A 27,398-nucleotide genomic window follows, 5' to 3' on the forward strand; every position below is an offset into this window, starting at 1 on the left:
ATCTATATGGTATATTACTGTAACAAATACTGTAGTGAACTGTAAGACAGCAATAAATACTTGTGAGTCTAGATATATAGGAAGGTGCAATAAAATATATTATGCAGAGGGGCTGGGGATATGGCCTAGTGGCAAGAGTGCCTGCCTCATATACATGAGGCCCTGGGTTCGATTCCCCAGCACCACATATACAGAAAATGGCCAGAAGTGGCGCTGTGGCTCAAGTGGCAGAGTGCTAGCCTTGAACAAAAAGAAGCCAGGGACAGTGCTCAGGCCCAGAGTCCAAGCCCCAGGACTGGCAAAAAATTAAAAAAAAAATATATATATATTATGCAATAGGAATTCTTTAGCTTCATCAAAACCTTGTAGGATCATGTTCATGTATAGGATCCATCATAGATAGAAACGTTGCATGATAATCAGCATATATAATAAACACACATGTTATGATACTCATAACTGACCAAACAAAAGCAATAATCTGCTAAAGACTATGTGTATACTTACACACCACTCTTACTTTCTGATCTACCTACACACTTTTTCCTTATCACTCCTGGATTCTATTTCAATCAGATATTTCTTTTATCAATTTATATTCTCCCTCTCAAAATAGATTGTAATGCACATTGGCAGAGGGAACTTACATTTCCTAGAATATTTTCTACTACATAATAAAGGCTAGCAATTTGGTGAACAAATAAGGTTTGGTGACTTGGAAACAATAATAACAATGACACTAACATGCATATTAATAATATTGATTGCTATTTAAGCTCTGTTTTGGGATATTCTCCAAAGTATTTGGTAGAGATTGAATTACTAGATTCATGGATATTTTCTGAAAATGTGCCCACAGATGGATTCTTCCAACTATCTTCCTTGAGGAAATGGAAAATGTATACAATTTTGAGCAGGAGTCATAGTTATTAAATAATCTCCTGGGAAGAGGAACAATGGGACCTTCCTTTGTCCTGTCACTTCTTTATCTGTCAAACAGACCCAGCAACCATCTGCATAGTGCTTTATAGAATGCATAAAAGCATGCTGATATTAGTCTGCTGAGCTCAGGAATATGCTCACACCAATATCTGTGTTTGAGCTGCCAATGATAGGGAGATAGATGCATTCCCAACATCTTTTCAAGTGGTCTCAAGTTAATCTAAATGGAATTGAGTCACTGGCCTATGAATCTGACTGAAAAGTGCACGGGAACTTAATGTCAAGTTAAAATTTCAGCAGACAATATCTCTAGCTGCTGTTCAATGATCTAATTTCTAATTTCCCAAAACTCTTGGGAATGGCCTTGGTGAATAAGCATGTAGTCTTTGAGAGCCCAGGCTGTAGTCATCTTTTCATCTCAGAAGTACTGACAGCATCGTGAGTGCTATGTGTATAACACAGTTGTAGGATGAAAAATCTGAAACCTTTGGGAATCCAGAAATAGACTAACAGATCCAGAAGTAAGTGACAAGTAGATGCTCCCAGCATGCCATCATCAGTCAACTCAGGAGCAAAGGAGAAGAAGGCTTTGATTGGTTGGTGATATATAGAAAGACTAACTTTTTAGGTGAAAGCCAAGAAATACAGAAGAAAATGGTGAGAACTGATGAGTGAAGAGTGGTGGAGACATTGACAGCAGCTATGGCAACAAGCAGAGTGATGACAAGTATGACAGCACTGAAGAAAAGGAGCGCTCACAATTGTAGCAGTTGGTGCTTTTTGGCATGAAGGGGGAGTAAATAGCTGACTGCTCTTTCCTTCACTGATACCTGCGATGCCACTTCTGAATAACCAAGCATGGTTCAAGGCTCTGTCCCTATTCTTTTGATGAGCTACCACAAGTATTGTGCATCTTCTGTTTTGTCTCTGCCTCTTGCCCCTACCTCCTATGATTCCAATCCCCTCCTTTGTCTGTCCAAAGAAACTCACAGCTCATTATAAGCAAAACTCTCTCCTCAATGTTATGATTCACACCTCTAGCTCTTATCATATTCCTCTTCTCTAAAAGAGCCTTCTCAAGTGTTCATTGCTTTTACTCCTACACCCTGAGACTTTGAGTAAGTGACATGTGACTCTTCCTTGCCCTTTTAGACTTTTCTTCTTTTTTCCTAAAATTCCCTAAGTTTCAACTTCATTTCACCTGATTGCTATTGTGGTCTGCCAGGCCAAGGGTAAATGTCATCCATTTGCATGTTTAGCTTCTGTTTTACCTTCCTAGTCTTGTCTTCTTTATGAATCCAGCTATGCTAGATTACTTTTATACACCCAAGACATTATATAGCAATGTTTTCTTCCATTTTTAAATGTCTCAGGAATTCATTCCCATTTACAAACTTTATTATAGCCTATAACTTCATCACCTCCATACTATATATTTGGAACACTTTAGTCTCCATCCACCTTTTCCTATCTTTCTGGTTAGTTATCTGTAGTATTTTGACTCAAATAATAATTTCCCTATGATAATGACTATTAATTTGATCACTTTTGTTCTTTCATTTCCTTCACAGCTGCCGTTACTTCCCTAGCCTAGCTTATATCTCATGGCTATGCACTGTAAGCACTTATTTTTTTTTATACCCATCTCCTTTTCCTCATCCTGTTTGCTAGATTAAATGTATGTATCTGTATATATCTAGATTTCCCAATCTGGATAAGTACATTTCACTTTCTCCAAATCTATTATCATCTAAATCAACATGGGGGGAGAAAAAAGAGAAGTACATTAATTGGTTATACTTATTTTCAGCCTACTCCTTTTGCTGGTTAGCTAGATGATGAACCATAATTTCTTTCTCCTCAAACCATCAATATTTCCTCCTCTATACTCCTTGATTCATAGTATGATAACCTTGATTGCTGCTTCATTAAACCATAGAACAAAAGCAGAAGAATGTTTCTATAGGACCCCCTTATCATATTTATTCACTTATGAGCATAATGCCTTCTCTCTTGCTATGCTAGGAGAATCATGTGATCTCTTCTTATAATAGGCTCTCCAGTACATCTTCTTGGCATCATTCAGATAATCTCTATATTATCAAGATTTTCCTCTCTTACATTCCAATTTCCTTTTTTGCCACTGGCTTATTCACACCAGATTCAAACATGCTCTTATTACTTCCATCTTCAATGGAGGAAATAAATGATTTTTCTGCACTCTATTACTGTCACTCAGTTTTACTTTTCTCTTGAAAATTAAATTCATTGAAGGAATTTACTACTTCTGGTTTCTGCTTCCTTTTCTCTCTCTTCCATTCCACTTAGAATTTCCATTCTAAGTGCATCCATTCCACTTAGAATTTCACTCCCAGCATTGAGCCTGGTTAAATCCAATTGGCAATAATCTTATCTAATTTGGTAAGTGAGGTGCATCTGCTTCTTTTTCTAGAACACGTTTTATCTTGTTTTATACCTCTTTTTCTAGAATTCTTACAGCTTTATTGATCACTCCTTCTAGTCTCCTTTGTTGATTTGATGCAACTGCTTGCCAGGAAGGAACAGGAACTAATGAGATAATACCACTGTGTTGTAATTCCTTCATTGGTGAAATGGAAACAGTCATGACACTTGCTGATAAAGCCATAGTTCAGATCAAGTGAGTTTTTACTTTAGTTCATTTGTACGTACCAGTTGTCCTACACTTTCTCTTTCTACTCTCTGAACATTGATCCAGTTTAGCAGTTGGACTTCTAAAAGTATAATAATTACCCTGGGGTTGTAACAGAGATTCATGGATTTTAAATATATCTATAATCACATGACTTTTGAATTTGTATGTCCAGATATGAACTCTCCTCTGAAGTCTGGACTTTGGCTTTCCAGTCTAAAACTATTATCTACCTAATGCCCATATCAATTTAAAATATTAGATACTGATATGAAAGCTACAATTGTGGTTCAAATGATAATACATACTTAGCTGTCATGAAGCCCTGTGTTCAAATTGCCAATACATATAAGGAAAGATAAAGAAAGGAAGAGAGAAAAAAAGGAGAAAGAAGAAAAGCTGATATGTTCTTAACCTGTAGCATTTTTCCCAGAGGTTTTACGGAGAAAGAAGTACCTTTTGTAGTGTATGAAATTCCTATAACAGACCTCCCCATTGAAAAATGATCACTTGTGAATTCAGCTGGAGTAATGCACCTCAGAGCTGGTGTCCTAGGTCATTTTAGCCATATTTAAGCCTGTGTGTTCATACCTCAAATGCATTCTGCATACAATTCACCTGATGTACCTTGGATTGCCCCTTTCATAGTCTAAATTTTGGCACATGAATGTGTTATCTGAGGTATCCTATCACAATATGTCTTGTTTTCAGCTTTTGCTACAGATATCTATCACTTCTATTAATATTCTTCATATTAATATTCTCCTAATATCATTATTGTTACTGTTCAGCCTTAGGTGGAACAAAAATCAATTTTAAAAATATTTCATATTATTAGATTCTCTTCAAGATGAAATTTTAAGCAAGGTTATAGCATTGCTTGATGTCAGCTTGATAGAATACTTTTAAATTTCATGGAACCTAGGAAGAAAATTTAGTATTATTCTAGCTTTAAAGAATGGTTGGAAAACTGAAAATGCAGAAGCTTCAGGCTTGATTCTTTTTATAATGCTGCTAGATTAAAGGGTGGAAGTAAATAATTGAGAGAAACAACAGGGAAGGTATCATTCTGCATTTCTTGGATGAGTGGGTAGCACTTCCAAATACATCCAGTCTAAAGTCAGAGGATTATTGTGCAAACTATCTTCCTTTTAAAAGAATAAGATGGAGTGTGGGTGTATATTGCTTATTCAAATTCAGAAAGTAAGAGACAAACCCTGGAAACATCAATAAGAATAAAGGTACACATAGAGAAACACCCAGAACTCAGTTTAGTGGGTACTGAGTGAAATGCTGGTGAGGCTGAGGGCCCATCATCACCACAGTCAGATGAAGAAAGGTGATGAGATGTAGATAAAGGCTGGGGCTCTGAAGTTGACAGATCCTAGAGACAGCGCAATTCCTAGTTCTGGTAAGATGATTGCATTACTTAAGATGAAAACTGTGCCACAAAATCATCTCTATCTTGAGCTGTGTAAATAATACTTGATCAACCAGAGGCAAAGGTGGAACTTTTTCCTCCAGAAATGTTAATTATGCACAAAGACACCTTCATCACTCCTTCTCCCCACAACCAGAAAGACACATAGAAAATGAAGATCTTAAGGTAAAAACAGTATGAGTGCAATTCTCTTTCATCTGCTCTTGTTTCTTACGAAGCGAAGCGAGAGCTTGAACACATCATGAACAATGTTTACAGTTATGACCCTGAGTCATCAAAAGAAGATGAATCATCTTAGAACTCTCTCTTGAGAAAGATTCACATCAAAAATGGTTAAAATAAATGACTCAGGAAATAGCAGGCCTCTAGAAAACTGATGTATAACCTAATTCGCTCACACATACACACAAAAACCCTTAGCTTTGGGGGCACAGAGAAAAATAAAACCGAGTTTTCTTCTTTATTAAAATTAAGTCTGTTCTCTATGTATTATTATTATCTTTAATATGGCCTTAAGAGGAGTGGAGGTGTTCTACATTTCTGGGTATCACCTGTATAGGAGAAAGTAAGCCCCCCACAAGGTACCTTCCAAAACCTGAGCTGATCTGATTTTAGTGTTTGCATGTTATTCATTTGAGTCATCCCAAATATTTTTCTGTCTCAGATAATTTAAAATTCAGAATCTCTCAAATTAAATGCTGAACAATCAGTGTGACAAAGGCTTTGATCTAATTCTGTAAGCCTCAGTAGGGAGTAAACAGTCTTGGAAAGAAGATTAAGGTACAGGTGAGACCACACAGTAGAGGTGTTTTTTGTTGGTTTGTTTGATGCTTACAATTCAAAGTGTGGTCTATGGAGTAATAGCATCAGCATCAGCATCAGCACCAGCATCACTTTGATTGTCTGTCTCAGACCCTATCAGACTCACTGAGCCAGATTCTGCATTAACAACTTCTTTCTGTTTGGCATGTGATCTGCAGCAAGCACTGCAAGGAGCTATGAGACTACTGATATATTTCTGTTCTGATTTCTAAGCCAGCAACCTTGGCTCTAGTCAGTGAATGTAGTGGTCTGAATTGTAGATCTATAGAATATAGGTACTAGGAACACATTCAATGTGGAATCAATGTACTCATCAGAAGGAGCTCTGTGAGAAGTCTATCTACATAACTGATGGGCGAGGAATGTGGCTTAGTGGTAGAGTGCATGCCTAGCATACATGAGGCCCTAAGTTCAATTCCTTGGTACATTAAAAAAAACACATAATTGAATGTATAGAATCAGTTCCTATCAAACACTGTGTGGGGAATAAAGATTAATACAGAAAGAAAATTGAGAGACAAAGGATAAAAAGACAAATGATTCCAAAAGCAATACTTAAAAAACCACTTGGTGTAAACCAACTGTACAACTCATGGGGGGAGGGGGAGAAGGAAAGGGGGAAATGAGGGAGGAGGTAATAAGCTGAACAAGAAATGTACTCACTGCCTTACATATGAAGCTGTAACCCCTCTGTACTTCACTTTGACAATAAAGGAAAAAAGAGAAGTTTTCCTTTTATTATATTGGGGGTTAGAAATAAGCAGAGTGTCCTTGATCTCAGTTTGATACACTGCTTCTGTAAAACCTGTTGTCACTTATTTGTTCAGATGTAAGTTGTAACTAGCATTTTGTTATGATAATGTTACTAGTGTAGCAAATCTCTCTCTCCTAAATAGCTAGTTCTCCCTTCCCAGAGCATCATTCAATATACAAATTAATCTCATGATGACATTTATATTAACATATCATATTCATCTATATGTCATATCCATAAATATTTTCTCTCTCTCCTCCCTCTTTGTGTCTCTCTCTGTTTCTCTATCTGCCTGCCTACCTACCTGTTTTTAAAAATATGGTAGCATCTTGGAATAACTTGATTTTAATAACATATATATATATAATTACCTAGTTAAATAAGAGAATCCATTGTGTAGTAGGGCCTGACTGTCTAATTCATAGCATGTATTTTTTAAAGAAAATGTAGAGGCTTCTATTAGCAGAGATAAAGAATCATAATTTTAAAATTTCCACTGATATTTCCAAAGATTTTTTTAAAAATTGTACTTATTTTCTGTTATTTGCTGTACTTTCTTCTCTTATTTCTGTATTTTTATTCTGCTTCCCATTTAGAGAACTAGATCTACTAGAAGAAGTTTCTTTTTTTTTTTAAAGGAACAGAAAATTCAAGCCTAGAAGCCTTCAAGAAGGTCATCAAACTTGGCTGTTTACTTGGCTCATGCCAAGGACTCACCTTCCACAAATTCTTATGTTACTGCTCCAGGGTGAGATGATGGTCCTAATATTCTTGAAAAATCTCTTAACATCTTTGGTCTTAAAGATGAGAATAAAGCAACAGAGATTGACATCTCAGTAAAAATGAAAATTTATAGGTGTTCTCATGATCCTTATTAGATATGGTTGACAGGACAATCTGAATCAAGAGCCCTCATAATGATTTGTCCATTTCCAAGATTAAAGATGCTCATGTATCCCAATTCTGAGTAAAGAGTGAACTTGGAAAGTGTAGGATGATTGTAGGTGCTAAACCCAGCACTATGCTAATTTGGCACCATATAGAAGAAAGATTTTTTTTTTTTTTTTTTTTTTTTTTGCCAGTCCTGGGCCTTGGACTCAGGGCCTGAGCACTGTCCCTGGCTTCTTCCCGCTCAAGGCTAGCACTCTGCCACTTGAGCCACAGCGCCGCTTCTGGCCGTTTTCTGTATATGTGGTGCTGGGGAATCGAACCTAGGGCCTCGTGTATCCGAGGCAGGCACTCTTGCCACTAGGCTATATCCCCAGCCCCTAGAAGAAAGATTTTTGACCATTGTGTGATTTGTAGCACAAATAAAAATTATCTAATAAAAGAAATGGCTATTCTTAGAATAAGTCACTATTCAGATTACCTGATAAGAATGCCAGAAAACAAAAATTCACTGAAGAACTGACTTTGGACAGACTTAGTAAAGCAGAGAATAAACTAATGTTTGGTTTGTTCTCAAGTGTGTGCTTTTTACCTAGAATACCCCTAAAAAATCATACAACTCATATACAATGGATAAACTAGGGAAGAAGGGATCTTAAGAAAACAGTATAGAGAAGTAGTTTTCTTAAGAAGTTACAGTGTTATTTACCTGACTTACGAAATTGTAATCCCTCTGTAGATCACCTATATAGTAATGATAAAAAATTAAAAATAACTAAAGAAGTTATAAATAAGATTGCTTTAAGCTCAAGTTCTATTCAAATTACAATTATTTTTATAACTTGAGGCAAACTATTATTTGATGTTCCAATTTGCACCTTAGGATGAGAATTGAACAGGCATCTGTGAAAAGTATCTATGCACAACCAATGAATATTAACTATTACTGTTATCTAATTATTATCTAGTTTGGATCCCAAGTGATCAAAGCCTCAAGTTTAGCAAGGTGTTCAGTAATATAAGATCAGTTTCACTGTAAAATGTGTCTTTAAGCATAAGTCCTTGAGACTTTCAGATAAAACTATAAGCTCTATTTCACAATTCTTAGGAAGCTAGTAGCAAAATCATCAGTTTTTCCTATTCTCAAGAAAAAAATGAAATTTGCATAAATCTAAATCTTGGAATGAGATGTATCTTCTCATGCACAGAAAATAAACTATTTATAGGATAGACTTGAGCAACTACAAGGCTAACTTTATAGTCAAGTTGGTTGCAAAACTAATTTGCATAAAGGGAACTCCATTTCACCATTGATTTTTTATTTTGTAAAATAAAAAGAGAGAGAAAGAGAAAGAGAGAGAGAGAGAGAGGGAGGAAGGGAGAGCACCTTTTCAAAGAAGCAGGCTGGGAAAAGGAGTTTATTAATTCAGAAAATATTCTCTTTCTACACCTACCCTCTGAGCATCATTAAAAGCTACAGGCACTAAAATTCATTAACATCTATGAACATAAATTTGAAATATTCATTTTCATTAAGTAGTCTATTGAATATGATAAAATCAAATTTATCTAAGAAGATAGCCAATGCTGCTAATTTCCCTGACAATGGGGACATAAAGCAAAGGAAACTATGAATCATTCATGAAGTTCAATTTGCTTCTGTTATTTTTGGTGTTCAGCAACCATGAATAGAACATATGCTGCCTGTTGTAGATGCTATTTTTAAATTATTTCAGATCAGAATTAATGATTTGGCAGGCAGCAGTAAAGTAAGAATGGTTCAAAGGCTTTTGCTTGTAATTGTCCCATTTTTCATACGTTTTCTTGAGAGTATTTGTGCATTCATAACTTCTGTTTTTTCTTCTTCCAACTTTTCTTTGTCAATAAGAATCACTTTAGTACTAATATTTTAGGCAATCACATAAGGTAATATACTGGTGAATAAACTCCAAGAGTTCTGGATTTAAGGACTAAAGAAAAAGAGAAGATTAATGAAATGAAACTGTCCTGTCACTGAGGAATAGCTTTTACATTATTGCTGGTAGGTATCAATTTCTAATTAGTAGCAATTTCACCATGGCAAAAGAAGCTCTTTCTTTAACAGAGATTCATTTCATGCATAGGCACTGATGCTCTTCTGAGATTACTTTTCTTAATTTCTTCTCTTGTTTTCTTGTTATGGAAAACTTTTGCTCACCATCTGTCTGTGTATTACCTGCATGATATCACACAGAACCACAAAGATTTATCTCTGAAGGCATGCTAAATAGGCACAGGTGGCTCAAATCTCTAATCCTAGCTTCTCAGGAGGCTAAGCTGTGGGCAGTTTGAGGCCCGCCCATGAAGAAAAGTCTGAAGGTCCAAAAACGGCTAGCAAAAACTAAGACTGGAGGCATGATCAAGTGGTAGATCATCACTTGCTGTGAGATTTTGGTTAAATAAGTCAATCTATGTTGCTACCTCAGTGTGGCTAGACCTCATCTAACTTACTGAAGGTCTGAACAGAAGTAAAAGACAGTCACCATACCACCTTCCTTCAACTAAGAGGGAATTCTCCTATTTACCTTCAATTGGGGACCTCAGATTTATTTTCCCCTGCCTTTGGACTTGAATTAAACATTGGCTTTTCCTGGGTCTCTTGATTGTTGGCCATTCGGTGGAACTACACCTTCAGTTCTCTTGATTCTTCCCACCCTCCTCTTTTTTTTTTTTTTTGCCAGTCATGGGGCTTGAATTCACTGTCTGATTACTGAACCTGGCTTCTTTTTGCTCAAGGCTAGCACCCTACAACTTGAGCTACAGTGCCACTTCTAGCTTTTTCTGTTTATGTGGTGCTAAGGAATCAAACCCAGGGCTTCATGCATGTTAGGCAATCACTCTACCACTAAACCACATTCCCAGCCTGAGGTCTCTTGATTCTTAAGATTTCAAACTGACCCTGAGAGTTACCCTTGGCTCTCCAGCTTGCTGATTCTATCTGAAGTTCTTGGGACTTGTCAGCTTTCATAATTGTACTTCATAATTTCTTATAATAAATCTATTTAAGCAAGGCACTGATGGCTCATGCCTATAATCCTAGCTACTTAGGAGACTGAGATCTGAGGATCATGGTTTGCAGCCAGCCTGGGCAGAACAGTCTGTGAGACTCTTATCTCCAATGAACTTTTCAGAAAAAGTCAGAAGTGGACATGTGGCTCAACTGGTAGATTGCTAGCCTTGAGCACAAAGAAGCTCAGGGACAGTACCCAGGCACTGAGTTCAAGTCCCAGGACTGGCCAAAAAAAATCAATTTATATCTGCCTCCATCTCTGTCCTTTTTGTGCCTCTCTGTCTTATCTTCCATTGGCTTCACTTCTCTAGAGAATTTGAATACCCTGAACTTCTCTGATTGTAAGTTTTCATTTTATAGCATTGTGTTTAGAATATTCAGAAATGATTCTTATGCTTCTACTTTTTTTCTTCCTGGGTACTTTGCATAAAATTATCATAGCTTTAAAAACTAAATATGGTTAGGAAAGGTAGACTTTTCTAATCCTACCTATGTCTCACTCATATTTGAACATTATATTAATATTTTATTTCATTTCCAGCTATTATTAGAGCACATTACCGATATAAGACTTAATATTTTAAGTCTAAAAACATATTTTCTAAAAAAATTCCATAGTTAGGTTAATCCTCATTTTGTTAAGAAGATACAGTATTTTTTTTAGAAACTATTATTTCTACAGAGAAGAAAACAATTTTATGCTGGAAACAATCCACCATAATTCCTGTTTGATGTATTATGTTGATGTTATGAAGACATTTCACTAAACAAAAATGGCAATATGGTGGATCTAAGACATAGACTGAGTGGATTGTTCCTTAAATTTAATATATTAGGACAATGTCTTCTTTACACGTTGCAAATTATTTTTTAAACAAAAAGCTACTGTGAAAATAGCTAGATATCATTGAATTTGCTTTGCTTAATAACTTGGTTTTCACTCAAATAGGAGGCACAGAAGTCCTTAATAAGACTTAAGGACAAAGCAAAAAAAAAAATCATAGTGTTCAGGTTATTTATCAGCCTACCAAAAATTCATAAACTATTAAAATGCCAAGTTTTCCTCTATATTGTTTGTAGTTGACATGTTTACAATCATAAGTTTATGAAATAGTCTTAAAACATGAATATGAAATTGTACAAATGGATGACTATTTTTTACAATAAGACAGCTGTGCTTTAAATCTCATCTAAAAGTTAAAACTAAGCTTATGTTCTAAAATTCAAAGACTTCTGAAAGGTTTAGAGCTAAGAAATTTAATATATCTTCACTCTAAGTATAGATACACTGAATATTTATCATTTCTTGGCTAGATTTTAGTTACTGGGCAATGAACCAAATAATGATTCCTTCCCTAAAGGGAGAAAAACAATAAATATGGAAACAAACATGGACTACTAAGTGCTACAGGAGGATCTAGCCTACTTTTTCTGCAGTAACAAAATACTATAGACTCGATAGCTTATAAATAAGAGAAATTTATTTCCCACTTTTGTGGTCTGAAATCTGCAAGGTCAAGGTCCTGGAAAATTGCAGCATCTGGTGACAGAACATTTTCTGTTCATGGATAGTACCTTTGGTTGTGTCCTTTTACCACGGAAGGGGCAAGTCAGCTCTCTGGGATTTCTTTTATAAGGGCAATCATTCCATATCTGAGGGCCTCATCTCACATCCCAACTTTCTCATGGTATCATACTAATGATCAGGCTTCACCAAGGGATTTAGGGAAACACAAAGAGTTATCCCAGAAAACTAGAAAAATACCAAAGCATTTTGAAGGAGTAGAATCAGGTTTTCTAATTCAAATTAAATTCTCAGAGAAGCTTCTTGTTGGGATAACAGAGAAGATGGGCATAAGTAGAGGAAAGACAAAAGAACCCTATTGGGGAAAGTATTTCAACCAGAAGGAACAAAGGTGGTAAGGACTATGACCTAAGGAAAGCTCAGTCTGCATGAAATGAAAAAAAAAAAAAGTGTAGTGGAGGAGTGTGGCTGCAATAAGAATGGGGGCTACAAATGAGATTAGAGAAAGAGGGGGAGGTGAGATCACATAGGAACTTGAAAGTCAAATTAAGAAAGAGGGAAAGAAAGTGGGGATGTGACCGGAGTCCAGGGAGGAAGTGGAGGTTAGAGATGGGAAAGAATGATGGAAATAATGGCCAGTAAATGTAGACCCACATACGTGGGCATGTTAAATTGTAATGCCCATGTACAGCCATTTGAAGGTTTAAAAAAAAGATTTTTTAAAAAGAGTACAGACAGTTGGGGAATTGCAGTCTTTAAGAAAGCAGCAATAGGATTCGATTTATGTGTTTCAAAGACTGTTCTGGCTGCCCGATAGAGACTGGGCTGGAATGAGTCAATAATGACAGCAGGAGGCCTATGAGAAACATTGCTGCAATAGTCAGGTAAGAAGGAACAATCCTTTGCACAAGACTGATGGGTTAGGGTTTATCTTGGTAGAGATTTTGTGGGTAAGAAGAGTGAGGGAAGGAGTAGGTAAGTGAGGGATGGGTGAGAATGTTGAATGGGGTGACACTAATCAGGATATATTGTATTCATAAACTGCTTTCTTAAATAGCAACTCCTTGGTACAACTACTGAAAACTAATTAAAAAGAAAGACACACTGTGGAATTAAGACTTGGTACAGGAAAAAAAAGACTTTGTGGGTAGAATGAATAATACTTGACAGTACATTGGATGAAAGAAGTTCATGTTAGGGAAATGTGAAGAGTTAATCCCAAAATTCTAGTTGGTATGAGTTTAAGGAGGCTAGAAAAGAAACTCATTGAGGAGGGAAAATGTAGTTCAGCTTTGAGCAAATTGAATTTGAGACACTTAAAAATATCCAACTAGATGAGCTAAGTAGAGTGCTGTGTACACCAATATGGGGATCAGAAAAGATCTTGAAATATAAACTTGGGACTAAAGGGATGGAAAAGATAATTTGTGACTGCCTAGATCCATTTTCGTGAGGTGGGTGGTTGCTTGATTGCAATGGCTTGAGATAAATTTGAAGTAATAGATAACAGGTATTTACCATTCTTTCAACTGGTTTAAAAAAAGAGAGGTTAAGAAAAAATCTTAAGTGAGAAACAGGACAGGGTGAAGGTGATTTATGGTGAGTTTTAGCCTTATAGACTATCACAGGAGTGGTAGTGGAAAAGGTAAGATTGTGAACTGAAAGATCAAGGGTAAGATATTCCCAGAGAAGGAATAGATGGAATCCTGAGTGAAGTGGGCAAGGAGAGGCTATAAAAGGATTGGGGCACAATTTTGTTTGAAATACAACAGTTAATTCCAAATGGTGCAGAGTAAGGAAGCTCAGAAAAGTGGGGTGAGAACACAGAGATTTCAGACCTGAAATGGTGTCTATGGTTTTGAGCACAGTGAGAGGTGATGCCATCTGCCGAGATTATCAGGATGAGATTAGGGTAAATGTTTCAGAACTCATGCTACATATAAACAGGGAAAGGGCCCTTCTTTCTCTGTCATTGCTACCCTAAGCCTTGAGCATATCTCATAAGGCTTGTGGACTATCAAACCTTTATATAATTGTTTTATCGACTTCAAATTCCAAATCCTAAATCCCTTGATTGATTTTCCTATATGATATTAACTCATTTTATGGCATCCAAGGGCTATGAAGCTATTAATCTGCTCCAAGTTCAAGTAAAATTTCAATTTAGCAAGGCTTTATGGCTTCTCCAATTTTCTTTGGTTAGATGACATTAAAGATAAGTAACATCTTTAATTTGGCTCAAAGGAAAACATTTTCTGCCTTGGATTGGAGGAACATAAAAGTTAGTACATTTTGTAAGGTAGGCAAGATTTCCATTCCATTGATCACAGAAAAGCAATGTGGGTTGTTGTATTGATGGAATGTCTGTCATTCTAATTTCCAAACTGGCATTAGAGACTTGTATTTATAATCGCTTTAAAGCTCTTTTGTAATCTGGATACAATGCCAATTCACTTAGAACTGTTTCACAGTGCCACATTTCTTTATTAATAGTTAAAACATAGATGAATATCCAACACAGTATTTGTTAATAATTAGGACCAGGGCTGGGAATGTGGCTTAGCGATAGAAGGCTTGCTTTGCATGCACAAAGCCTTGGGCTCGATTCCTCAGTACCACATCAATAGAAAAAGCTGAGAGTAGGTAGCACTGTGGCTCAAGTGGTAGAGTGTTAGCCTTCAGCAAAAAAGAAGCTCAGGAACAGAGTCCAGGCTCTGAGTTCAAGCTCCTGGACTGAAAACAAAACAAAACAAAATTTTAAAAAATAATTAGGACCGTTCTATAAGGTTAGAAACAAGGAATTCTCCATCAGTCTCCATATTATTGGCACATGTCACATCATCACTTGAATTAAGATTTGGGATCTCTTTATGTTGGTTTATCCAGTATTAAGTAGGCATAATTTTAAGTACAATGTTAAAGCTAAGTCATGCTGTCAGCTAAGCCCTCTTCCCTCCTTTCCTCCTTTCCATAATGGAATGAAGCCTGTTTTGTTTTCACCATTTTTCCACAACTTTAAACATTTGACCATTGTCCTAAGTGCTAGGTTCTGCTTCAGCTTCTGAGACCAGGTCTGTCATTAAGCAGGGTTAATTATGAGAAACAAAGAGTAGTCTTTGATACAGTACACTCAACATGGTGATATCCCTCTTTTCAGATCTACTTTCTACTCTGGTCCCTCCCTCACTTGTTGAAGGCCAGATTCTGTGATGGGGAATAGATGCTTGAGTTTGAACCCATGCTAGCACCATCCTCTTCCTCTGACCCTCAGTTTATCATTTTATTTTTCTGAACCTCAGATATCTCATCTCTCAAATGTGAGAATTTTTTTCATATAGGTATTACATAATACATTTCTTTCAATTAGCAAGAGAAGGCACCTGTTCCGTATTTTCCCCAAACTGTTGCCTTCATATCCCTCATTACACAAATTCTTTCAGCCATAGGTTTTCTTCCTTTTGTTCATTTGTGTACTTTTAGGGACTGTAGTTCTGCAACCTGCTGCAGAATCATTCTGATGGTGGCTGAACAATTCATGATTGCTTTTTCTCTCTTTATTCTAGCTCAAAAGTAACAGTTACGTTCTGAGTGAAGATTTTACTTAATTTATAAAACATTGTGAATCATCAATAAATGATTAGGATTATGGTTCAAATTTTATCATCTTAAAATTTTAACCCCGAAGTCCCCTTAATACTTTCATACTGAACTTTTTCGTAGTTACCAATTTCTTCCTATGGTGAGATTTGCTAGGGTGTTAAAGAAAAGCTCATGAAATTTCTTGTTCATTGTAATGGTAATAGAACCATTACTGTATCTAAATCTAGAGCTATCCCTGTAGAAGCAGCTTAATTTATATGTATCCAGTGAAACTAGAAAATCACTGCTAATGCTTAATTACAAGGTAGAGAAACATTTATTTTTCAATGGTATTGCAGACTTGCTTATAAATTTTCCACTTTTCCTTTACCTTCTTGATTTTTAGATCTAGGTAGCATATTAGATAATGTGAATAAATATTAGTTGAATTATCACACTATATTAAGTGACACAGAAATGATCTGAATTAAACTACTTTAGGTTCCAAATTAACTACTTCATGTTTCTGCACCTTTCAAAACCACAAATAATACTTCTTGTATTCACTATTAATAAGTTCAAATACCTCTAGGTTTATTAGTGAGAAAAATGACACCAAGATATTCAATCAGCCTAAACCTTAGTGTTTAAAATACTCACATTGTTATGAAAGCAATCAATAAAAAAACAGTTCCAACCAAACTAAAATCAGTCACTTAGACATGAAAAACATTAAGTATTTGGCCCAACCACAAGCCCCATGGTGTATTATTTATTACCTGTCTGTCTTAGTGAGTAAAGACATATCATGTATACAGCTTCTGCAACAGATTTTGTTTAGACAATTCACAATCCTTCAGGTCAATAGGTGGTAGAGCCCCAAATATTCTCCAGGTATCTTTTCATATTAAAGAACTTTACTCTTTTTTTTGGGATTTACTTTTTTATTAAATGTTTTACAGAATTTAACTGTGTAATATCATCCATCATTCCTTGGCCTTTTTTTCAATGATAGATTTTTATTTGCTGTTTTAATCTCATCGAGCATTATTAGTCCATTTTATATTTCCTATTTCTTTTTGATTAAATTTTGGGATTTTACATATTCGTTCAAAATTTTCTGCTAGATCTCTCAGTCTTTACTCTTATTAATATAGCTTAGATACTGGAAGGCTTTGAGAGAAACTCTAAGAAAATGAAAGCATGAGTTTACAAATGGTTAAACTAAAGTAAGTGGGCTTTCCTTATTGTCCAAAGGGTCATTTACTGAAAATGATCTTGTACAAATGATATAAGGGAAAGTTTTACTGATTATAAGTTCCTTAAATGTTGGTAGGCAATGTAGCTAAAAATACCCCAGTAACCCCCAATGCAGCAAATGTTGAAACTTATTGGACCAAGCCAGCACCTTCATTCTCATTCCCCATTGTAAATCACTCACAACTTTCAATCTCCAGGGTGCAGTTTTGCTCATCCAGAGGGTATCTTCGAAGGTCCATCATGCAGGCAGCTGTAGTTGTGATCCTGACAGGGTGAGAGAGAAAAAGAGGTATCACATGAGTGGTAAAATCCTAGTCATGTTTATCAGATGGCAGAAATAAGGCATCAACAATTTGTGAGAGCTTAAGGTAACAAGTTGGGTAACCTAGATGGATAAATTTCAAGAAACATAGAGCCAACCAAGACTATTTCAAGAAAAAAATAGCAGGCCTGAAAATAACAACAATAAAGAGATTAGATCTTCAATAAAAACTTTTCAATAATGAAAAGCCAAGACAGATGGATTTATGGGAAAACTCTTACCAAACATCAAAGCTAACATCACTGCTAACTCTTCGTAAACTTTCCCCCCAAAATTAGAAGAGAACTTCCCCAAAATTTTTTCAAAGCCAGTATCACCCTGTGTCTAAAACCAGATATAAGCATGAAAAAAGGACACTGTAGGCCAATATCCCCAATGAACACAGATACAAAAGTGTGAAATAATTTACTAAAAACCTGAATTAAATAGCTCATTAAAACAATCACTTGCTGTGACTAGTATTAATTTTCAGAGTGTTAAGGGGCTGGGGATATGGCCTAGTGGCAAGAGAGCTTGCCTCCCATACATGAAGCCCTAGGTTCGATTCCCCAGCACCACATATACAGAAAATGGCCAGAAGGGGCCCTGTGGCTCAGGTGGCAAAGTGCTGGCCTTGAGCTGGAAGAAGCCAGGGATGGTGCTCAGGCCCTGAGTCCAAGGCCCAGGACTGGCCAAAAAAAAAAAAAGAAAAAAAAAAAAAAAGAATGCATACACAATAGGCATTCAGCAGAATGCAAGCTAAAAGAAATAAAAGTCAGTATAAGACAGGTCAAGGCCAAAAATTCATGATGTGATACAACATGATAATAAAATAAAAAGCATATAGCTATCACAATAGATACAGATATTTCTTAGATTAATCTCTGGAAACTGGAGATAGCACTATATAGTATAAAACTGGAAAAGAAAACCCCACTGTTATGGAGTTAGAAGTTTTACCATGTCTGATATCTGTCTTGTTCCAACTGAGCTTATGTGTCTATGTTCAACTCTAGAACTGTGACTTTAGATATCCTAGACTTTCGTTACCCTTACATTTTTCTCTTATGTGGGATGTTTTCTTGAACTGTGGAATCTGAGAATAGGTAAAATTCATACTTAAAAACCCCTTAGAAATTAAATGGTAATGGTCTATTCTTATGAAATAATAAAGAATTGAAAAGGTCTACATTGGTAATATTTTCTTTCTACTTTAATCTTCAGCAGTTACAACATTTTAATTTCTATGAAAACAGAAGCACAGCTATCTATTTTTAGGAGAAAAAGCTTCTATAGTACCTAAAACACAAAACTGTAGTACATCTTGTTTATATTCTTTAACAGTGCACCTTGATTTTAGTTCTCTATCAATCAGCAAGAATCTATATTTAGAAAACTATGACAGTATACATAGTTATATGGCAATACCATAATTTATTTTCTTAATCTTCAGGGAGTATTTATGTTGTTCCTACTTTTCTAGATTTTCAGATGATAAAGTTATAAATATACTGAAATACATTATTTGTGCTCATATCTTTTATTTATGTTATATATGTGTTACTTATATGTTATGTATAGATACATATATTTGTATACATTTTATATTTTGTGTTATATAGCATATATTATCCTGAATTATACTATGTATGTAAGTATATAACTATAAATGCATATGTGTAATTCATTAGAATGATTTTGCTCAATAAACAATGTCTGGAGATATTTCACTGATGTTCTTTGCTTTGGTGGTATTGGGGTTTGAACTCAGGGCCTCATACTTGCGAGGTAAATGCTCTATTGCTTGAGAAACTCTCCAGATACAGGAGACTTTTTGATTGTTATGTTGGAGTGAGAGTTATATGCTGAAATTTCATTGGTGCAGGTCAGAAAAGTTATTACACATTCTATAACACAAGGCATCCCCACGAACCTGTTCTTAAATGTCAGTGGTGCTGAAGTTAAGATGCATGGTTACATCAGTGCTTTTCAAATATTTTCCCTTTGTGAAAACATTTCATAGAATGCAATCTTATATATTGAAATTTTATATGTAAAATCTATATAACCTCAATATGTAAACTCTAAATAGAAAAGGTGAAAATCAGATCTTGCTAATATAAAAAAAATTGAAAGCAGGGCTTACTTAGGAGGGGTATTATTGTCTTTGTGCTTTCTTATATAGTTCTGAGATTTGTTTCTGTACTTTCTTCTTTTAGTACATTGTTGAGAAAACTCTAATAAATAACTTGGTTGTATAATCTTATGTGACCCAGAATGGACTGCCTTGAATTAGAGAAAAAAAACAAAACAATAAACTCAGGACTTAGGCCAAGAAATTACCTCTGGAGCCAATGCAAAGTGTTCAAGAGCTGTCATTGTTGGTTGGGAAGCTTTACTTGATGTTTCAAATACCATAGGCTAACCAATACTAAATTAGTATTCTGGGGGTATTTTATAGACTAAAATGTATCAAAGTATGTATTCCAGTGTACACCAGTCTATTATAGTTTAAAATAATTACAAAGATTCTTTATTTACTATTTTTATTTCAATAGCTTGTCTTTGTTAACAATATTAATATTTTCTCAGATTAACTTTGTACCAACAACTGAAAGCTGATAACTATATCTAGAAAAGTCAACATAGGATTATCCTGAAATTTAGGGAAAACCTTTGCCCATTGAAAATTCTTTTTTAATAAAATAAACAAATTTTGAATTGAAAATTGCATAAAACTATTTTAACAGAGAAAAATGATGATATTCTACACTTATTCAGATATTACAGTAAGTAGCATATAAATTGTAAGGCGTTTGTCATGAAGTTTTAAGTAATGTTAAGTATAAAAAACAAATTAGCTTTGCCACATTGAAGAAAGTTAGTGATCACATAAATTTAACATGATTATAGTGACAAATGAAAAAATGCAGAAGTTTCTTATTTGATACATATATTAATAAAATTTCCAAGATTAAAGAATTTTATTCCAATATCTACGGAAACCAACTAGCACAATAATAAAATTCCTAGAGCTTAGTTATTACCATCTTAAAAACTGTCTTCTCATATGAATTCTGAAACCAAGTATAAATCAAACATTGGTAGAGCTGATGAAGAGCTTTAGGAATGGTGAAAACAGCATTTGTGTATGACTGGCCTGCATATCTCACTCAACTTATCTCATTTTTAGACACATGCCATCTTGTTAGTTAACCATTCTATTTCAAAATCAGGACATAGATTGAAATCTCGTACTAAGTTACTGATTTGCAAGTTGGGAGGCTCTGTTTTTACAAAGAGGTTTTGCAAAATAATAAAAAGAGCTTCATCTATAAAATGAATAATGGATTCCCCAGGTATATGGGCCCCACAGTTGTGAGTAATCAAAGAACCAAAGCTGTAAAAAATTACTGAGTTTACTGTTGCCATCTGTGATAATCTATCCAGCAACCAGAGTCCTTAATAAGACATGATTACTATCATCATGGGAAACTATACATCATAAAAGGCCTGACTATGACTTGAATGTTTTGCAATGCAAAGCCTGGGTCAGTTTATTTCTTCTGCTCCCAAATCCCATTTTGATATCAATTGAGAAATCATCATGATTTAGCAAGGGCAGCAACCTGGCGGGGAGTAGCTTGACTTTTTCTGGAAATGGCTAGCATCAGAGAAACAACTTCCCTCTTGTGATCTGTTTCAAAATTCAAATCTCCATGAGGGTTTTATTAGCCCAAATTGGATTTACAGGCAAAAAAATCCCCAAATTATTTAGTAAGAATTGATGGAGAGGCATGGAATGAGAGAGATGGTCTCCAGAGACGCACCAGGGACTGCCTGTACAAGCAGATAATACTTCATACCTCAGGCTGTAGAAACCTGTGCACCAGAGAGGAGGACGCAAATGAGTTAAGTATGGTATTTTTAGACTTTGTAATGCTTATGATTAGGTAAGTGAGAGCTTGAGTTCTTTGTAAGAAAATAACTACTAAGCAAAACTTCCTGAACAAAAAGAGTGAGGCAACTGTACAGATTTCTCCTTGGCTCTTATATCTTCTGGGTGAAACACAACAAGGAACATCTGTGAGAGTGATTGTGCCTTGTGTTTCCATTCCTCCTTCATGCTTAATATGATGGTCCACCAGTGATTATTATAATGATTAATCAACACATCCACCTGGAAATGTACTCGTATTGGCTAAAGCAGACTCATAGTTTTATATTCCATGGAATTAAGGTGTCAGATAAACTAGATAAATTGAGGACTTCATGATCAATTAAAAATTCTTTTTAAAAATAATAACTTAGTTATTGTCAAAGTGATGTACAGAGGGGTTACAGTTTCATACATAAGGCAGTGGGTATATTTCTTGTACAATTTGTTACCTCCTCTCTCATGTCCCCTTCCCCCTCCCTCTTTCCCTCTCCCTCCATGAGTTGTTCATTTGGTTTACACTAAATGGTTTTGTAAGTATTGCTTTTGGAGTCATTTGTCTTTCTATCTTTTACAATTAAAAATTCTGTTTCCAACTTTTCCCAAAGTATTCATTCTACATGTGAAAAAATACTATTGTAGGCATGTAGTAAATTTATGTACATGGTAGAATCAGTAACAGACAAAAGAATTAACTGTATTTCTAAAGATAGATGTCCCAGAGGTGGATTTGTGACAGCATAGCTTTCATCTGCTCTTTCAAAGACATTTAGACAGCTTACATTATAATCCAATTTATTGACATTTGAAGGTTTGGTCACAACAATATAATGGACTATTGTTAGAACTGTGGTCCCTTGATACTTTGGAATGAGAGAAATAATGTTGCTGTAGTATCATTTGTTAAGGTTTATACTGTATGGCCACTGACCTTAAAAGTCACTGGAATTACAAACCATGTATGTTAAATGAAAGAGGGTTACATGGTTCTCATTGCTGAAAAAATGGTGCAGGAAGACCTGGCTCATTAGTAGCTTGAAGTTCAGGTACACATATGCATGTGTGCATCTATGTACACAAAGGAAAAAGCATGGTTACAAATAATAATGTCTACTTAAATAATTGAACAAATGATGTTATTTATATGACTACCACTTTCAATTTTATAGAAAAGAACTTCCCAATTTGAAACCTGAGCTTTATATAGCATCTTATGTAATTGTACAACTTTATAATATTTGTATAAAAGGAATATGAGAAACAAGAGAGAAAAAAATTTAATGATACTAAGTCCTGTTGTCACCTGTAAGACTGGTGAGGAACAGTTTATCATAAGGCTAATGTCAGTATAACTTAGAGAAGTGTATTTGAAGAATGTCCTAAGACCTGTTTGGCTTAACAATGCATATTTAATGTGTGATAGAGATCTATCTGTCTGTCTGTCTTTCTGTCTGTCTATCTATGTATCAATCTATGTCCATCTATCTCTAAAGAAAATGATGGGAGTTTTAGCCTATGTCATGACCAATGAGTGCATATGTAAGGATCTTTTGTATAAGGACCTATATGATTTCATGAGGACCACTCAGAATCTGGAATAATCTTCTTGTCTTGAAATTCTTAATCATAACTACAAAATTTTTGTTGTATAAGGAAATATATTTTCAGGTACAGAGGATTAGGATCTAGACATTTTAGGGGAAATTGTGGTTGGGATTTGTTTTGACTATTATGTGTGAATTGTTTATTGCTTACTATGAGTTTATTACATTTATGTCATTTTCATCATAATTTCAAAGGTAAGGAAAAAGACATCTAATGTGGTATAGAAATGTTTCCAAGTTTATATAATGTATAAATAGTGATACTGGGATACAAATTCAGATATGCTGGACTGAAGAGCAGATCCTCTGTAGTGGTCGTATTTAGACGATGAGCCAAAGCAGAGAGTATTAGTCCAGTAAAACTTCTCCCACAGAAAGTGAAACAAATTTTATAAAAACATAAAGGTCAAGCTTACCATCATTTTAGTACTTATTTAGTTAGCAATAATTCAAGCATCTTTAGCAAATCAATAATGAGCATAAAAATGAAAGAAGATCGACCAGGAATCTGATAATTTAGCCCAAATTAACAGTAATGGTTAAAAATATCCTACTGCACAAATTCATGATATCATAATGTTTGTTTTGTTTTGTTTATTAAATACTATAAATAATACTAACTGGTAGGATCTTATGGCACAGAAACTGTAGCAATGAGACTAGGCTAAATGTTATACACAAGGTGGGCAAAACTCCTACATCAGAATCTTTTCCAATTTAAGCCAGCCAGCTTGAGCTGGAGGGAGCGACTGCTGACAAGACCAGACTACTGGCTTGACAAACTATACTACAGAGTGACAGCAATAAAACAGCATTCTTCTGTCTCAAAAATAGAGTCATTAACCAACGGAACAGGACAGAAAGCCCAGAAATTAATTCACACATATATAGTCAACTCATTTGTGAAATAGGTCCAAGTATACACATTGGGAAAAACATGTTTTCTTCAATCAATGGTGCTGGCAAAACTGGGTATCGATAAGCAGAATAAAATCAAACCTTTATCTCACACAATTCATTTTAATAATATTTTGTTTCTAGATTTCTGCTTTATTTTCTCCCTCTGTTTTATATACTGGGCACTGAATGCTAATGACTTCTCAGTATAATTACAGGCAAGTTGTTTTCAGATAATTAGCTACATACCAAATGTTGTGTCTGTTATTCATGTCTGTTGGGCCAGAATAATTCATGAACCACTTTGTCAATATGAAATGCAGTTCATAAGTCAGTTTTGGAGATGAGGATGGATACAGGAGCAATAAAACAGCAGTAGAACTTGGCAGGTCTGTGCCCAGGATCAAGCTAGGCCTAATCATGCTTTACCAAGGGAATCTGGCTGAGTACAAGACAAATTTTACGTTTCCCATATCATATTATCTATTAATGTATCAGTGTACAGAAGAATATGCATTCATTTCTATTTAAAATTACCTAGTAACTGTATGTTATGGAGCAGAACAAAATAATGTTAGTAGGGCTACTTCTTACAAATCATCATATTTATTCTCACCAGTCAATTATCAGGATTAATCAGAAGTAAAACAGTAGCAGGCTAGAAAAAAGATGAAGGAACCTAGATTTTGAAGTAAAAATATCCCTTACAACCCAAGGAAAATAGTTTTTGTTGTTTTGTTTTTTTTTGCCAGTCCAGGGGCTTGGACTCAAGTCCAGGGGCTTAGCACTGTCCCTGGCTTCTTTTTGCTCAAGGCTAGCACTCTGCCACTTGAGCCACAGTGCCACTTCTGGCCATTTTCTGTATATGTGGTGCTAGGGAATTGAATCAGGGCTTCATGTATATGAGGCAAGCACTCTTGCCACTAGGCCATATTCCCAGCCCTGAAAATGTTTACTTCAAATGGCTTGCTGTGACTTGGAAGTCAACAAGGATTACCCTAAGTATCCATAAGACAGTTTACACAACTCAGAATCAAAGCAAATATACAGGTCTTCTTTCAAGTTATTATATATTAGCTTATTTTTAAAATTGCTGTGGTGCTTTACATGTTTATCTCTCCCAGAACAAAGAATGGACACAGTTACTCAAAGGTAATAAAAGTCATATTGAAAAAGTATTCCAAAAAGAATAAAGCATTAAGGTACTGGGTTTTTGGAAGATAATGACTTTATGTCAAGAAAAAAAGAACCACACTCACTAGACTTCATGTGGAAAATGAACTGTACATTTTGTGGGTGGGGACAGGAGGGAAAAACTGGGAGAGAGTGAGGGAAAGGGAAACATGATTCAAAAAGAATAAAACTGGAGAGACAAAGTTTAGATAAAAGACAAACCAATGCAACAGTAATACTTACAAAACTATATGCTATAAACCAACTGACATGGGGAGGGGGGTAAGGTGGCGGAAAATGCAGGAGGAGGTAACAAGTTGGATAAGAAATGTACGCACTGCCTTATATATGAAACTGTAAACCCTCTGTACATCACTTTGACAATAAAGAAATAAATAAGTTAAAAAAGGAATTGTATTCATCACCTGATTTATGTAATTGTTACCCCTCCGTATACCAACTCTACAATAACAATAAAAAAAAATCAAAAGAAAAAAGAACCAAGACAGAAATCACTAACAGATACAAGTATGGAAGGAACATAAATTGTGCAAAATTATCTTATCTCTACAGAAATAAGAGCAAGCTTTGAGCAAAATACTTAAATGATCCCCTCCCCTATTTATAACCTAGTTTTTTCAGTGAAATTGAATTTAATTACAACATAGTCATCAATTTAGATGGCTGTTATTTAAGCTATCTATAGAATTAAATGAGTAATTTCAAACTAAAATTGACATGCAACTGAAGCTAGACATATTGCTCAATTTCTTTTTTTTACTTTTTATTTATTTATTTTTCAAATTTTTATTATCAAACTGATGTACAGAGGGGTTACAGTTTCATACGTTAGGCATTGGATACATTTCTTGTACTGTTTGTTACCTTGTCCCTCATACCCTCCTCCCTCCTCCCCCTTTCCCTTCCGCCCCCCCGGAGGTGTTCAGTTCACTTACACCAAACAGTTTTGCAAGTATTGCTTTTGTAGTTGTTTGTCTTTTTTTACCCTGTGCCTCTCAAATTTGGTATTCCTTTTCAATTTCCTGCTTCCAATACCAGTATACACGGTTTCCAATATACTCAGATAAGATTACAGAGATAGTGTAGGTACAACCACAGGAAGGTGATACAAGAACATCATCAATAATAGAAGCTACAGATACACATGGGACGTTGAAAGTAGTTACAACTGTGATATAACAATTGTTTCCATAACATGGAGTTCATTTCACTTAGCATCATCTTATGTGTTCATAAGGGTATAGCTATTGGGCCTTGTGATGCTCTGCTATGACTTGCCTAAACCTGTACTAATTATACCCAATAAGGGAGACCATAGAGTCCATGTTTCTTTGGGTCTGGCTCACTTCACTCAGTATAACTTTTTCCAAGTCCTTCCATTTCCTTACAAATGGGACACTGTCTTTCTTTCTGATAGAGGCATAAAATTCCATTGTGTATATGTACCACATTTTCCTGATCCACTCGTCTACTGAGGGGCATCTGGGTTGGTTCCAGATTCTCGCTATGATGAAATTGTGCTGCGATGAACATTGTTGTGCTGGTGGCATTACTGTGATTTTGTTTGTGGTCTTTTGGATAGATACCCAAAAGTGGGGCTGCTGGGTCATAGGGGAGTTCTATATTTAGCCTTCTGAGGAATCTCCATACTGCTTGCCAGAGTGGCTGAACCAGTTTACATTCCCACCAACAATGAAGTAGGGTTCCCTTTTGGCCACATCCCCTCCAACAATTGTTATTGTTAGTTTTCTTGATATAGGACATTCTTACTGGAGTGAGATGGAATCTCAATGTTGTTTTGATTTGCATTTCTTTTATGGCCAGTGATGTAGAGCATTTTTTTTCAATTTCTTTCTTAAAGAAAAAAAAAGACAATGAGAAATGTAGAATCCAAAAAAATCAAATCATGTTTGATGACAAGCACAGGAAAGGCTCTGAAGAAGGTGCCATCATCTGTCAAACTAACCCTACAGAAAAGTAAAATAAAATCATGATTGCTTAAATACAATGGGAGTTTACTTATGCCTGATAACTGCCATCCTTTTTGGTAGCTGTTGGGGGAAAAAGAATCTAAATTTGTAAGCCTTGGAGATAGTAATTTGAGCAGAATGAATGAAAATTTTAGGTGTAAATAAAAGTAGAAAATGAGAAAAAATATTTTAATTAGCATCAAGTAGTCACACAAGGAGGTTACATTTTGACATGTCATCAATGTAAACAATACTTTGATCATGATTCTCCCCCTTTTTTTCTTTCCTCTCCCCTATTCTCTCTCCAAACCGATCTCATCAAGTATCTTTGTTCCATTTTCATACACACATTAATTTGTTCTATTTGTCACCTTCCTCCTCTCTGTTTATCTAGCTCTGCCCACTAACACTTATACCCCAGGCAAGTTTCCACTTACTGATATTTGCATTTCCTTTATGGCCATTTGTGTTTCATCTTTGGAGATATGCCTGTTCAGTTTATATCCCCATTATGAATGGAGTATAGCCACCTTCTTGTCTCTGATCCAAGAATTTCCATTAAAA

The 27,398-nt window shown here is 35.4% G+C and overlaps 1 protein-coding gene across 1 annotated transcript in view; it reads right to left on the bottom strand.

The window, feature by feature from the left end:
* Gabrb1 (gamma-aminobutyric acid type A receptor subunit beta1) overlaps nucleotides 1-27,398 on the bottom strand; it is a 325,048-nt gene that overhangs the window by 62,470 nt on the left and 235,180 nt on the right. Inside the window, exon 5 of the mRNA XM_048364441.1 lies at nucleotides 17,113-17,195. Within this exon, the coding sequence (XP_048220398.1) occupies nucleotides 17,113-17,195 (83 nt within the window). The remainder of the gene's footprint in view (nucleotides 1-17,112; nucleotides 17,196-27,398) is intronic.

Source organism: Perognathus longimembris, chromosome 16 (assembly GCF_023159225.1).
Source record: "Perognathus longimembris pacificus isolate PPM17 chromosome 16, ASM2315922v1, whole genome shotgun sequence".
In the NCBI taxonomy this organism is placed as follows: domain Eukaryota; kingdom Metazoa; phylum Chordata; class Mammalia; order Rodentia; family Heteromyidae; genus Perognathus; species Perognathus longimembris.